The sequence below is a fragment of the Bombus pyrosoma genome, linkage group LG3 (genome assembly GCF_014825855.1).
Source record: "Bombus pyrosoma isolate SC7728 linkage group LG3, ASM1482585v1, whole genome shotgun sequence".
Taxonomy (NCBI): domain Eukaryota; kingdom Metazoa; phylum Arthropoda; class Insecta; order Hymenoptera; family Apidae; genus Bombus; species Bombus pyrosoma.
The window spans coordinates 9,961,886-9,977,630 of NC_057772.1; the positions used below are offsets into that span (position 1 = coordinate 9,961,886).

The window sequence follows — 15,745 nt, forward strand, 5'->3', positions numbered from 1 at the left end:
CCTTGGCGATCGAACAAGAAACATTTATGCAAACAAATTATTTCTTAATAAATCTTTTATCCGAATGTTAGATCACATTGAGATCGTATTACGACTCAAACGTGCCCGATGAATCATATCGTAGCAATGGAAAGAATCGATTGTACTAATCTCAAAAGCAGGATTAAGGCTATTTAAACCAATCAAGATGCAATATCACCAATTAAGTGTAATTTTCAAAACGTCTCTCTTCTACGTGTAGAGGGGTCTAAGTCCCACGCTAAATACTCGTTTGAAGCGTTTAAGTGCACTATATTTTATAGTATTCGAGGCTACACGACGATTATGATATATAAATAGAAGGTGTGTGTGTGTGTGTATGTGTGTGTGTGAATGATGTGCTGTAATAGCCGGGAGCAGAGCTTTTAAGTTCAAGGCTTGTTTTGTTGCACTGAATTATTAAAGTGGAAAGATAATATAATTCCTGAGATATATATAGAAACTTATTAAAAGCATATTGGTTACGTAATAGCTGTATCCTAATTGCAAACGTTTAAAATAATCTTTTTCCTTAATGGCGTTATTTATATTACCGTGTTTATCCTCGTTATTCCATTTCTAAGAAATAAAGTAGAACAGTAATACAAGAACATGATAGATCGATTAAATGCAAACAACCTGTAGCATAATAAATTCTCTATCCAATCTCTAAAACGTATAACACATTCACAGAGAAATAAGAAGACGGCCCTGACTTTTTAAAATCTTTGAATCCGCTTGATCGCAGCATAAATTAAATTTCCCTTTTTGAACAGAAATATGTCAATCAAATTTATCGTTCAGAAATTTCCACAGTCAATTATTTAACTGTAAATTCCATTGAGTTTTCAACTTTGTTGAAGCCTTAACCCTTTGCAGTTATTAATTATTTTTGAAACATATTCAGATAGGTGTAAATAAGAAAAATGATATGATGAGATAATATGAGATAAAAATCTTCAAAAAGATTACAACATCTTTATTACGATAAAGTATAATAATGGTACATTACCATATACACGGACGCGAAATTCTAATAAAACTTACGATCATAATACGGTGTCCAGTCGCTATGGCAATACGATACACTGTAATAAGATCATCGTGCATAGACTCAGAATACGGAACCGCAAAGGGTTAATAATAAATAGATAGTATAATAATAAACATCTAATGATAGTCAATGGTAATAAACTTCTAATAAAGAAGAACACGTTAATAACGAATCAAACATTTACACTTCGAATTTACAAGCTCGTACATCTTATTTCCTCAAAAAAGGAAGAAAAGGAAATATATAACGCAAATTATATTTTTATATAGTTTGATAGTTTGATAGTTTACGACGGCAAAAAGGTATAATTGATTACAAACTTTTACTTTAATTAGAGATCCAAGTACCGATAAATAATTGCTAAAAAAGGATAGTCTAATTTCAATGCAACAGCATACTAATAAAACGAAATAATACAATGATAAGCAACTAATCGTACGACGAAATTAAAATAACTAAGAACAAAATGCAAGACATATAGAAAATAAAATAATATACAAAGAAAAATATATAAAACATCCAACAGAAAATATCATCATCTCTAATTAAGTAAAACGAGATTCTATTTCAGTTCTATCTTGAGGTAATTGCGTCCGTAAGAAATAAATTTGCATAAATCTATGGCACTATAAACAGTCAATAAACACACCAGTCGTTCGTAATTTCGATCCAGCACCGATTCTCACTATCGGGACAGGACAGGGGACAGAATTTATGCCGAGTGGCCCTGCCCAACCCTATCCTGACCCAATAATGTAAATCGGGAACGATCCTTTCTGCGGTCACAAAAATCCTTTGCACAGGCGATAACGTCAGTTGCAGGTCCCACGATGAATTCTTCTTGCAATTTCAAGCTCGAGTAGGACCGATTCTCACTATCGGGACAGGACAGGGGACAAAATATACCCGCCAAACGGCCCTGCCCTGCCCTATCCTGACCCAATAATGCGAACCGGGCATGATCCTATCGAATAATCGACTGCTGAGGCACATGGAGACATCCAATCGATTGACGATGGCGTTTGGTTACCCAGAATCAATTTTAAAGATGTATCGATTTAAATATGCATCGTACTGCCATCCCTATCTCCTTATACAGTAGAATTCCATTCATGCGAAGTCTTCAAAAGACAACTGTTCAATAAACTGTTCGTATAATTGGAATCTATTTGAATTTCATTTTTTTTCATTGTCTAACTATCATTTAATATAATTGTAGTTCGCTATCTTTCTCTTTTAGTTATCATTTTTCATTTATGTAATACGAATTAATCAATTCTCCCCACTATTATTATTCATTATATTGATTGAAATAGCAATGGTATAGTGATAGTAATAGCAGTGTACTAAGAGTTAGAGAAGAGAATTTATTATCAGCTTGCAGAAATTTAATAGGAGGAAGGAAAGTGAGATTTAATAGAAAAATTTATTTACAGATAAGCGAATTTTTCATTTATGTAATAGGAATTAATCAATTCTCCTCACTATTATTATTCATTATATTGATTGAAATAGCAATGGTGTAGTGATAGTAATAGCAGTGTACTAAGAGTTAGAGAAGAGAATTTATTATCAGCTTGCAGAAATTTAATAGGAGGAAGGAAAGTGAGATTTAATAGAAAAATTTATTTACAGATAAGCGAATTTTTCATTTATGTAATAGGAATTAATCAATTCTCCTCACTATTATTATTCATTATATTGATTGAAATAGCAATGGTATAGTGATAGTAATAGCAGTGTACTAAGAGTTAGAGAAGAGAATTTGTTATCAGCTTGCAGAAATTTAATAGGAGAAAGGAAAGTGAGATTTAATAGAAAAATTTATTTACAGATAAGCGAATTTAATCGGCAAGAGTTGGGTGAATGAAACATGAAGCATTAAACGTTAGTGTTTAATAAATGGAGTTACGGATAAATAGAGAAATATAGTGTTCTTCTATCTATCAACGTATAGAGAAGTCATATTTCAAGCTTTACAAGCAAATGTGCCCCAGGTATATATGTATTATATATTAATTTCCAATTTGTCTTTTAAACCTTGGTGCAATAGAGTTTCAAATTGAAGCTAACGATACTTAATTTTGAGGATAGATCACTAGAGGCTGTGAGTTGGAACCCTATTAATCGGTTCAGTGAAATTACATTACCAATAAACTACCAGGTTTACCGTTATGCTATGGATTTCTAATAAATAAAATAAAATATTACGAAAAATGTGTTTCTAACAAACGAAACTAACTAATTCCTCCAACTATAAAAGTTTCAATTCTAAGAGAGTTATCAATTTTTAAGACCGACAGAGTTCTAAAACATTTCGTGCGTTATAAACGCCGTATTATTGCCGATGCTCATAGCGAAGGAAAATAAATTTTAACAACGCTTACATCAAAATGAAATGTTGCTACGAACGAAACTATAGTCATATTTAATAATAACTATAGTCAGATGTTTTGAGAAAACATAGTATTATATTATCGTCCACGATTTATATTTTGTATTACTTATAATTTATAATTTAAAATTCATGTATCAATCAGCATAAATTGCTTGGAAATTATTTGCAAAAGTTTCTGGCATTATGTAATGCGAATTTTGTTTGTGAGATGTACATGCTGTTGCGCAATGTCTATGGGTCAAGCGATGTCATTAAAGCGGAAATTCATAAAGCGTGATCAAAGTTTGCTTAACGAACAGGATTTAAATTATATTTGGCGGTAATTAATCAATGTTTCAATTTGTTGAAGTGTCTGACGCGTCCCGGATAATGTCGAAAGCCTGGAAACGTTTGGAGTTTGACGAAGTTGCGGGACAATTTGCGGAACTTCGGATCGATTCATGCCCGTTTCGAAATTAAATCGCAAGCGTGGCTTAAAAGAGAGCAGAATGGTGCAACGATGATCAGCGATGATGGATTTCTTCTAACGAGAACAAAGCACGGGAAACTTTTAACTGTTTGCAGGAATAAAACAATCTTCGTTTGAAATTTTTCCCAATACTTTTATACTAATATTAGAAGAAGATATAACAGATTGCAACTTTATATCGAAACACGTTTCATTTCCATTATAATTACTATTACTAAAGAAAAGATATTGAGACTTGCTAAGAATAAATTGCGAACAAAAGAACAACTCTCTCTCTCTCTCTCTCTCTCTCTCTCTCTCTCTCTCTCTCTCTCTCTCTCTCTCTCTCTCTCTCTCTCTCTCTCTCTCTCTCTCTCTCTCTCTCTCTGCATCAAGAACTCAAGAATTTAGATCCTATCAATTTCACAAAATAATAAGGAAGTAATTAACTGCATAAAGGCCCCATTAAGTAAAGCAGAATATTATTTTGGTAAGATACAAGAATATAGTATTAAAATGGCAGATGCATTACACAGGCTCACTACATAAATCAGAGCCAAAGAATATGCTTCAATTTCTTCAAACTTCATGAAATTAGAGGGTTGAAGCCAAGTGAAAGAAGATATAGCAACGAAGGAGAATAGCAAGCAAATACAATATTACAATAATCTTTACAATATTAAAAAGCAGATTTATCCAATTTAAAAATCATATAAAAGGAAAGGAAGTTTAAAAATCAAATAAAGGAAATGTTGCATTAACAAAATTCAGATCCAATTTAATCGTTTAAGAAAGGAATTCAATGATGTAAATGAATTAAAAGCAAATTCTAAGTGATAAGATGAACTGCATTAACATTATACCGATCCTTCATGAGTTAATTACTTACGTTTGTTGAGCCATTCTATACAATAGATTTCTAACTAAAGTAAAATAAAATAGAACAAAATAAAATAGCTCCACCCATCCAAGTATAAGCAAACAGTTAAAAGTCAAGCTCAGAAGACTATTTCTTGATAATCAGTGTATCAGCTCACCCGTGGCCGAGCCAGATGACGATGATCCCGTTTGGTTAACCATCTTCGCTCCCTGCAGTTGCTTCATTTGACCAACACCACTACGTAACAATGCAGGGTTGTTCGTCATAGAATTTGTCGACGACGACGGCTTCACGTCGATCTCCTCCATCTTCTCTCGAATATCCTTCGTTTCTGTATCATCTGATTTTCCTTGATTTTTGCTTGGACTCTTCTTCATACTGATCTCTTGGTTATTTGTATTCTTGTTTGAAGAAACAAGTTTATAGTTTATATCCTCTCCAGCATGGACTGTGTCATAGTATAACGTCGAATCTAAAGAAACAGAGGAAGAAACTGATACAGTGGTTGGCTTGTGTTTGAGGAATGATCTGCTATGAATGCAAGGTCAAGGTGAAGGTTTCTTTTATTAAAGCCGGTTCTACTGGGTGTAATACAATTATTGGAATTCACGCGTTTGTAGTGAATATTCGTGAAGTGATAATTCTACCGCATTCATTAAATTGCATTTATGCGTCCATTGGATTAAAGAGTGAAATAAAGTGACGTAATGTTTAAGAGATGAAACAAATTTCTATTTAGATTCGATTTTTGCATGAAAATTGAAATTTGTCGATGATCTATTCTATCAAACGGCGAAAAAAGTCGTAAAATACTGCTCGCTAATTCAGAACTAATTAATGACAATTACTTTTATATTCATCAACTTCTTCAGAATATAAAATTAATTTCGTGTAATTTTATAGTTAAAAATCAAGCGTAATTAAGTCAGGTGTATCAGTCAAATAATTAAAACCAGTTTCCTTTTTTATTTAAATAAAGCATCATATGAAAAAAGGTGTATTCTATGCCTTTAAACTATAAAAAGTAATTGTAAAAATTATTGCACGCAGAAGAAATAATTGTACACGTGAAATTGGTAGTGACATAATGCAAAATCAACCAGGTGTTTGTGCGCACAGAAACGTTCAAAATAGAAGGTAACAATGTTGTTTGATAGTAGCACTTTGACTGCCGGAAGTTTCTTCCCGTGTACGGAATCGCTGGACAAATAGAGTTTTGTCACGCTCGCTTAAATTTATCGCGACATACCTAGCTCGGATAGTATCGTAAAGAGATAATCGTTAGACAAATGTAAAGAGAAAGGTAGAAGAATATCCGTGTTGCTTTCTCCTCACTTTTCACGAATTACAAAAACTTACGATCTTTGATAAACTTTCATCAAAATAAATATATGCACACATACATATAGGTAAGCATCTGTTTCAATTATTTCATAAATTATTTTCTATTTCTAGACACGGTATAGGCGGGAAAAAAGGATAAAATATAAAGAGAATCTCGAGAAATTAATTTAACTTGAAATTACCTCCTTATAGAGAATTTGTAAAAATTATAAAGTGAAATAGAAACATTTGAGATATGGAAGCGAGAGAAGTTGTAGACATTTTTATAATTAGGAATTTAATAGAAATAAGAAGCTTGTCATCGAGAAATTAATGTTCGAAGCCTTACTGCGTATTTTGAAAAATTGGAAGAAAAGAGAGGAAAGTCGGTGATATTGAAAGAACAAAAAATTCAAAAATTCTTCGATTTGGAAATGTACAATAATACGAACAAAAGACGTATCACCGAGAAATTAAAATAGGTTTCGGGAGTGCGAACCAAGCACAATATAACGTTGGAATCGGTTCAGTAAACCGATAAACGAAATATATAGCGCGCTATTAAATAAGCCTGTCAGCAAACGTAGAATACGAAAAGATATACGATGACACGAGGTTAAAGACTCAACACGACGTATTGGAAATAGGTACATAGTGGAAGGAAAAGGAGACAGGAAACTTCGTCGTAATATTCATAATCTATATATAGCGAATAGTAGCTAGAAAAACAAAACAATTAGTCTTGAGACGAAGCAATGAAATATTGTTTTGTCTAGAGATAAAACATGTGTTAGAATACTAAACAGACTACTAAACGCTGGGAAACTAAACGTTATGAAAATATTAAATGGATTAAAAGCTTAAAAAGGAGTTATCATGATTTATAAAAGAGATACATTATCATAATGGTGTGAAAAATTCAATTTCTTCAAGCATGACACACGAAGATAATAATAATAACGTTTCAACACAGAATTCAATAATATGGATTGATTGAAAAAGATGAAGTATAAAATATTTTAACGCAACGTTGACCCTTAATTGCGTAAATCAATGGGATGGAAAATCATTTCGATATTATAAACAGTTAGGGAAACGAATATTTATTTAGTATTAATTAAATATTAATGTAAGAAAAATATGGAATAGAATATTTTCCCTTGTAATCGGTGTAAAATAATTTATGTTGAACACAATATTAGAATGCAATATTAGAAAAACTTTATGTTACACGTATATGCTTTACTAGGAAATTATTAACTACTTAATAATTGACAATGTAAAGATGTTGCCCTTTTTACAATTTAATTAATGACCTTCAAGTTTTACATATGTATAACAAGCAAATATGCATTGCTTCGTATTAAAAAACACGTAGAACATATCCATTTCTAATTATATTATTCTTTTTATAAATATTAGACTTTTATTGGATAATTACGTTCTGATCCTAATAAATAGTTTACTATTAGAGTTAGTTCTCACGAATACCTCAAAATTGATCTGACAAACTAACAATATAAAAACATTGGCAATAAAAGAAAAATCGATCAAAAATACATAAAAGAAGCATATGGTGATTTATTTCGCTATCATGAAATCGAACGTAGTTTCTCAAAACTGATGCACAAAGCTGGCGTAGGTAGAGTTTGAATCGCTCCATGTGGAAATATTAATAAAGCTAATCGGTAATCAAACTGAATCGCGTGGGTGGGAGTAAAAGACGAGACGTAGAAATGCAACGGCTGCTTCAAGGCGACACCCAAATCGTGTTTCGATCTCGAAACTATCTTCGAAGTATTCCAACGAATTGTTCAACGTGTTTTAACAATTTCGTAACGCGATCAAAAGAGCAATGGAAAAGATAGAAACATGTAGATGGTGGACGTTTTCGTGAGATAATACCGCGGCGCTTAGCCGCGCGCTCTTGAGCTAACCTCAAAAAGGTGATCGACGATCGTGAGCCGCATGTCACGACAGAAGACGTAGGTGTCCAGTCTTCGCTGCACTATACCGCTACGTCGTTAACTTAGCAGGAGACGTGGCCAATAATAAAATCACCAAGGATAATGAGAGTTCTTTGTCGAGTGATAAGGAAGCAAATGGACACAAAGTGACATTCACCCTTCGTACACATATACTCACGCGCGCGCACATTGACGCCATGCCCTCTTTCCCACTCCTTCTTGCTCGTTAATGGCGTGCGATCGAGCTGCCATCTGGTGGCTTTTCATGAATTAATGCTCCGAAATTTTCGGAATACAGTAGTGCCACGTTATCTGAACTGTATTGTACTTCGATAACTGACCATCGATATCCCCACCAGTTGTTGCAGCTGGTTTCGTCGAACGATTCGAATTTTCCGCTATACGCATACGTTTAAAACTATTTGAAGTATTTCTGGAGCACGTTACTACATATATACCAGAGTCTCTTTCAGAATCGTGACATGTCAAAGTGGAGACGCCTCTTCGTGTGTTTTAATAATACACAGGTTAATATAGGTTAATTTTTTATGAACACATTGTTAACGGTATACTGCGAAATAAATTTTAGTTTTCGCATACTTTTAGAAAATATGTCAATGTTTATGAAATGAAAAATTCATTCGATTAACGCCTCCTATCTTTAAAATTTTGATTCGCGTCTCCCGTCAACAATGTGTTAATACGGCAATTACATTTAAGTGGGAGGTGAGAGGGATTTTATACATCGTAAAAATTGTAAGTTTAATATCAATTTTCAAATAAGTTTTATAGTCTAAAATTTGAAGTGTTTCTATAAAATCTATACGGTTCTGGGCGCGGCTACATCAATCGGTACAGCTTCTTATTTATACTACATTGTTTCTACCTAGTACACGTATATCAAGTAAGTAAACAAATGTCTTTGGTATTCGTATCTCTTTTCATAACCAACAGAGAAGGTTTCTCGGAATTTTTAAGAAATGCACCTGTCTCGGTAACTAGCCAGATTATATCCCGACTCGTGGTCCTTTAACGAAGCTAGACCGTGTACACTGAACATATTTTTATTGAAATTTTAGAATGAAAGATACAGGAATGAATGAAGAAGAATAAAAATAGAGAATAAATGAACAGATAAAATGAGAGAAACATCGCATAAGATAGTTGTAACTAAAATTTAATGTATATGTGTAACTAAATATGTATCTTTGCAATTTGTATTGCAAAGATACGTACACGTTTAAAACTAAAACTGAAACGTTTAAAACCGCATGGCAAAAATCAAACACAAATAAACATTTGAATTCGTATCGGTGTAAAATTAGCGGCGTCAATTACAGGCGTCTTATTAATTCAGTAAATAGAGAGCATTAAAATAACTTACATAAGGATAACGAAGACGTATTACATAAAATGCACAAGATCATTGTCAACTTAATATATGTATCAAATATAGCAATATATAATTAGTATTCGATCTTATTGTCATATAAATACTCTTTTGATAAATTTATATAATAAATCTAATACACATATGAATCTAGATAAGATGAAGTATATTCTTTTAACATGATATAATAACATTGGATTTTTTAATACTGTAGTCGTAATCTATGATGGAACACGCTGAAAGGTTATCAAATTGATAATAAAAAGATCCTATCGACTAATAAAATCTGTCTATAGAAATTGTGATACTGTACAAAGTTAATTTAACGTTATAATCTTCGTAAATCCAACCTTATACAATATAAAATAGTGAAATTTCCACGGAAATTGTAACGTTATACAGAATTAGTTAAACATTATAATATAATTTACGATTTGTCATAATTCTAAACTTGCGATACGAAATGCTGAAATGTTACTAAATCAATAATACAAAAATTCGGATTTTGAGGGGCTATTGAAACGTAATATTCACACAGTGCGTATCTCGCGAAATTATGAACATCATATCGTAACGTTAATCTATCCATCGCTGCTTGGCAGCCATCTTACAAGTCTATCCCCGACCCGTTAAATATTTCTCCAATGCATAAAAGTAAGTCCCAGGCCGGCATGCAACTATAGCGTTTGCGCGGATCTCGTATAATCAGAACCGGTGAAGGTATAAGTGGTGTCAGTCGGCTACGAGCGTTGGGAAAAGCGACGTCATACGAGACGCGGTATTGCACTGTCGATAAGTCGTGACTTAAATCAGCTTAGTTTTCGTAAAGTGTCATATGATACTGAATTACACATTAATATACAACGAGTAATTCCAGCTGACTCGTCAAATAAAGTACAATAGCAGAATAGTAAGTAAACGTATCAGTTAGTCGCGTACATTCTACAGCCCAACTGTTAATCATCAATTTATACGTCGAAATAGCGAAACAGTTTCCTACAGTCGATCCCACGCGAGCCTTCGTAACTTTCGTCGAGTACGTGCAACGGAAAAATTCATTTAATAAAATTCATAAACGAGCTATACGGAAGTCAAACTGATCGACTCCCATCGAAGGTAAAATCATTTTGTATTTCTGAAAACATCGAACGAATTATATGTTATATATTCTAGTACTAAGATGAAGAATTTTTCAGAAAGCGCGGTCGATCAATTTGACTTCTAAGTCACAGAAATAATCTATTGCTGGAACGCTCGCAGAGACTCAGGACCCGTTATGCGAGTAACTTCGTGACTATGCTCGGTTAGCCTATTACAAACGAACCCATTTGACGAATCATTCTGATTGATAACACCTCTAAAAGTCAGTTTTCACGTATTGCTTGTTAACGGAATGGAAGCGGAATTGCGCTTACGGCACACGAACGACTTCAAGAAGAAGTTTCGATGGAAAACGCTTAAGCATAGCCAACCGGCCTGAAATGCAGCGCGAGTTGATTTCCGGCTCGACGGATACTGTCAAACTCTCATGGCTTGGTAGCTGAGTAGCCTTGATGCGTAACACCTCAATTACATCATTATCGAGTCTGTCAGCGCACTAAAATTATTGCGCCGCCGGCATTCGTTCACTTTCAACGAATTTGTTCAAATGTGCGTCGCGTACTCGCGTAGATACGTTTAATGTTCGTCCCTTAAGGCGTTCGTGTACGCCCGATTAATCGATAAACTGACCGGCGTTTCCCATAAAAGCGGCAAGCTGACACAGTGAGATAATTACACAAGGTCAGTCCATTAATCAACATTGACATGATGGTACATAAACACAGAGAAAGATAACGATCCTGGTATTTAGACCGACAACGTGATTCTTATCAGAAGGGATAATAATAAAATAATCCTTGCTACACGATTCAAGCCAAATTGTCTAAAGCCTTCTTCGATGACACTGACGGATTGAAATGAATTAATTGTACATATACGCAATTATAAGTTGTCCCGCTCTGTATTAAATTACACGCTGTTGAAGCATTATTAACGCGACGCTATGATCTCTTTCAATGACCATTAAACGACGTAATGATAGGGACGTTTATATAATTTATAGTAATTTACTGGATGTTTTTTATGTGAAATATGATAAAGAAAACGTGCGATGGACTATTAGCGATTGTGCTAAAAGTCGTTCAATCTTTTTCTTTCCGCCTTGAATTCTTCGGAAGTTTCATAGAAATGTTAATATGCGTATATGTAACAAGTAGTGTAAAGATATTTTAACAAAACAACTTTTTATTGCCTCGAAGCAAGGACATTTAGTGTTGCACGTAAATGCAATTTCCGATCGTAAAATATTTCTATCAGTATTCGCAGTATAATTTTATTGAGAATGTCTGCTTTTTGTTTAAATGTTCTTTTTATCTTCTCTTCTTTCCTCTGTTTATGCAAATATTCAAACAGGCTAGTTAGCGCAAAAGTAACGTAATTCTTAAAAATAAGCATGTAACATAGAACGATATAAGCAAAAGATGAAAATGGGATCTGTTGTTCTCGAAATGATATAATTTTTAAATTTAGAGTTTTCGTCCACAAAAATAGATAAAGTATTCTAGCATGTTCTTTCATATTTAATGTAATTTAATTATAAATAATTATAAATAATCATATGAATGATGCGATATAAATATTTAGTAGTTTTCACTACTTAATAGATCTCTATAATATTTATTGCAATTTTTATTTGCCATTATAATTTTTTCTCTGCGTAATCACAGAATTAATCTGATAACTTGTAACAAATTACATGATCTTTTATGTTTATCTTGTATTATCTATTAAGTTTTACGAGCTTCACTCGTAATTAGATAAAGTAGTATTTTTATTTTTTGTAGTATAACGATAGTGATTGACATAAAGTATTTACGTTTTTCCTAGATAGATGTCAACTAAACACAAAGATCAGGGGAAAATGCAGCCTAAAGGACAAATATTGAATACAATTCATCGACTGATTGAATTCATTGGCAAATGGATATATACCTTCATTGCATTCTTGAAGGGTCCTGCAGAGTCTCAACCTCCTATAAAGGATCTAACGCTTTTACACAGTGCAACTACTTTAGCATTAAAAATTCGAAATAAACAGGTAAATTCGTTGTATTCTTCCAATACAAATCAAATGTAAGATAGGTTCTAGACACTTGTAAAATAATAAATTAAAATGATCACAATCTCTGTTCATCTATTAATAAGTCTTTATATACAAATTACAAGTGAACACATATGATTACAGTTAACTTCACAAGAAGTGGTACAATCATACATAGATAGGATAAAAGAAATTCAACCAATACTAAATTGTGTGGTGGAAGATCGCTTTGAGGACGCCCTCAAAGAAGCAAAATTGTGTGATGATCTTTTGAAATCTGAGAATGCTCCATCTCCTCAAGTATTAGCTGAAGAAAAACCCTTCTTTGGAGTGCCTTTCACAACGAAGGTAAATCTTACTTCATGAAGTATGCAATAGACATCTTACGATGAGTTTATATGTATATTAAAACAAATGTAAATTTGTTTGATTACAGGACTGTATTGCAATTGCTGGAATGAAACAGACAGCTGGTTTAACCCTCCGTAAGAACGTTGTTTCTGAACGTGACGCAGAAGCGGTTAGGTTAATGAGGGCTGCTGGAGCCATCCCTCTGGCTACAACGAACGTGTCAGAATTAGCCATGTGGTGGGAAACTTCTAACTGTTTATATGGAACTACAAAAAATCCTTATAATACGAGACATATTGTCGGAGGTTCCTCCGGTGGTGAAGGTTGTATACAAGCTGCAGCTGGTTCGCCATTAGGAATAGGATCAGATATTGGTGGTTCTATTCGTATACCGAGCTACTTCAATGGACTTTTTGGGCACAAACCCTCTACTGGAATGGTTTCGAACGATGGCCAATACCCGAGTGCACAAAGCGAAGACCAAAACAGATTGCTATCTATTGGCCCTATGTGCAGATATGCGCAAGATTTACTGCCTACTTTAAAGATTCTTGCGGACAAGAACGCAGATATGTTGCATTTGAATGAAAAAGTAGACATTTCGAAACTTAAGGTACGAATAGAATGTTTATATTACAATCATTGGTTGTATGTAGTATGTGATAAGTATTTATTTCAATTTAGTTTTATTATATGGAAGACGACGGTGGTCAATACTTCACGTCTCCAGTTGAGTCAGAGATAAGAGAAGCCATGAGAAAGGTAGTTCAATATCTGGAGAAAGCTCATAAAATTAAAGCGACTAAGATCCACATAAAAAAAATGAAAAAAAGCATCGCTCTCTGGATGGCCAATATGAGTTGTAAAGACGAAAAAGATTTTACGTATGAATTGTCGAACAGAGTGGGTCATATAAATTTATGGTGGGAATTTTTGAAATGGACACTGTTCCTGAGCAATCATACATTGATAGCTCTTCTTACTGCCACGTTTGAAAGATTTGCCGTGAAGCATGGAAGCGACAAACACACGAAATTCATACAAGAAAGTAAAGAACTTTATCGAGAATTTCAGGTATGATCTCGTAATGAATTATTGATATTTATGAATTATATCAATGATCTCTTATCTTTTATAAACTACTGATGCAATACGATGTACATTCACAAGTGCCTGTAATGTAACTCATCAGGATTGGAATTGGCTCCTACCTTCTTCGTCTTCCTTTCTTACTATTGCATTACGGAACAATACTATTTATTAAAATGGACGTGATTTCTTTCTCGAGTATTTCGTGCGAACTGGTCAGACTATACTAGTTTGTCTTTCACGGTATCACGAGTTATTTCTAATAAGTAGAAGAAAGATATTGCTCTGCATGCAGAATGAAATTTTTTCCATCCAATTATTAAAGATCTCTATTATTTTTGTAAATGTCTTTTCATCTTGTAGTTGTATTCACGCGACGAGAAAACGACTGACTAAAGTTGAAGCATGTATCCAGAAATATCCGAACTTTTATCTTTTTTCCTAAATCAATACCATTACTATGCTTATTGTTAATATTTATTTCTAATCAATTTTCTTCGAATAGGATATTTTAGGTGAAGACGGTGTGTTCCTATACCCAACGCATCCAACTGCGGCACCAATGCACTACGAACCGTTGATTAAACCATTCAATTTTTCATACACTGGAATTATTAATGTTTTGGGCTTACCTGCCACTGCGTGTCCCCTAGGTTTGAACAAACAAGGACTTCCTATTGGTATACAGGTATAAGCTCTGGACTATTAGTATTAATAAAACTAGAATGGTAAAATAAGAATTTTAGTGTCATACGTAAATTGTATCTTACAGGTTATTAGTGGCCTACATCAAGATCGTTTAACCATAGCCGTTTGTGAAGAACTAGAACGGGGTTTTGGAGGTTGGGTACCTCCAACTATTGTAGCTTGATACGATACTTGTCGCTTAGACAATAATCCTGTGCGTAATACGATGCATAAAGTTTCTTTTTACCATGCCCTGTCATCATCATTTTTCGAGAACTAACTTACACCTGATTAATCGATACCAGCCAATCACTAAGGTAAAGTACAAACATTTATCCAAAACGCAGATCTTTCAAATACTTCGAAAAACACTGAGAAAGGACTGAGAAGGAACTGAGACAAAACTGAGAATTCTTACGAGTATACATAATATAATAAATACTAAATTTTTTTTTATCGGTTTATGTAACCGATTATAAACTAAGTCTCGCCGAATGCGCAAAATTGTGCGTAATAAATATATAATATATGAATATATGAGATGTGCGTATATTTATATTTATAAATTGATGTTAAAAAATTCATTTTTCTAACAAAAAAATGTTGAAGGAAGTAATAACATTTGTACATAAGTAAACTACTACACTGTATTTGATTACCGTTTTTATATACCTCATCATAGATCTCTATATAGGGTTTTCTATTTTCATACGAATTGACAGAAAGAGAAAGAGAGAAAGGGAGGGAGAGAATGTGTGCATGGACGATATAGAGAAAAAAACCAATTACATGGTAGTAGGATGCTTTTGATAATGATGTGATAAAGTATTAAAGTTTTATGTTTATAATATGTATTGATGTTAATATATCGTATACATACATATATATTTTATATATTAAAGAAATAAATTTTTATTTCTTCCTCATTATTCTATCACAACTTTTCTTTTACCAATGTGAACCAATGTGAAAAATGAACATTTCTTAATCTATAATTT

The 15,745-nt window shown here is 33.3% G+C and overlaps 2 protein-coding genes across 11 annotated transcripts in view; one reads left to right on the plus strand and one right to left on the minus strand.

Moving 5' to 3' along the window:
- LOC122566245 (cytochrome b5 reductase 4) overlaps positions 1-8,388 on the minus strand; it is a 28,403-nt gene extending 20,015 nt beyond the window's left edge. Inside the window, exons 1-2 of one of the 4 annotated variants that reach the window (XM_043723222.1) lie at positions 8,267-8,388; positions 4,956-5,270 (exon numbers count right to left, since the gene is read on the minus strand). In XM_043723222.1, coding sequence (XP_043579157.1) covers positions 4,956-5,175 — 220 coding nt within the window. In that variant the 5' untranslated portion in view covers positions 5,176-5,270; positions 8,267-8,388. The other 3 variants (XM_043723221.1, XM_043723224.1, XM_043723223.1) reach the window with 3 other exon arrangements.
- A 21-nt stretch (positions 8,389-8,409) lies between these two features.
- On the plus strand, positions 8,410-15,676 carry LOC122566247 (fatty-acid amide hydrolase 2-A). Of its 7 annotated transcripts, none has more exons than XM_043723229.1 (9): positions 9,715-10,388; positions 10,463-10,594; positions 10,675-11,260; positions 12,407-12,617; positions 12,765-12,968; positions 13,057-13,584; positions 13,656-14,045; positions 14,566-14,748; positions 14,833-15,676. In XM_043723229.1, the coding sequence occupies exons 4-9, from the start codon at positions 12,411-12,413 to the stop codon at positions 14,929-14,931; spliced, it is 1,611 nt and encodes a 536-aa protein (XP_043579164.1). In that variant the 5' UTR covers positions 9,715-10,388; positions 10,463-10,594; positions 10,675-11,260; positions 12,407-12,410; the 3' UTR covers positions 14,932-15,676. The 7 variants fall into 7 exon arrangements, with proteins under 7 accessions (XP_043579161.1, XP_043579167.1, XP_043579168.1 ...); XM_043723230.1 differs by having other exon boundaries at positions 12,411-12,617; XM_043723226.1 differs by lacking the exons at positions 9,715-10,388; positions 10,463-10,594; positions 10,675-11,260 and adding an exon at positions 8,410-8,615 and having other exon boundaries at positions 12,411-12,617.
- Positions 15,677-15,745: the final 69 nt, after the last annotated feature.

Excerpts from the sequence above, each read along its gene's own strand:
- LOC122566247 (XM_043723226.1), top strand. The coding sequence starts at position 8,571 with ATGTCAAAGTGGAGACGCCTCTTCGTGTGTTTTAATAATACACAG. Across the intron at positions 13,585-13,655 it reads TAGACATTTCGAAACTTAAG|TTTTATTATATGGAAGACGA; the intron begins GTACGAATAGAA and ends ATTTCAATTTAG. Across the intron at positions 14,749-14,832 it reads GACTTCCTATTGGTATACAG|GTTATTAGTGGCCTACATCA; the intron begins GTATAAGCTCTG and ends TGTATCTTACAG.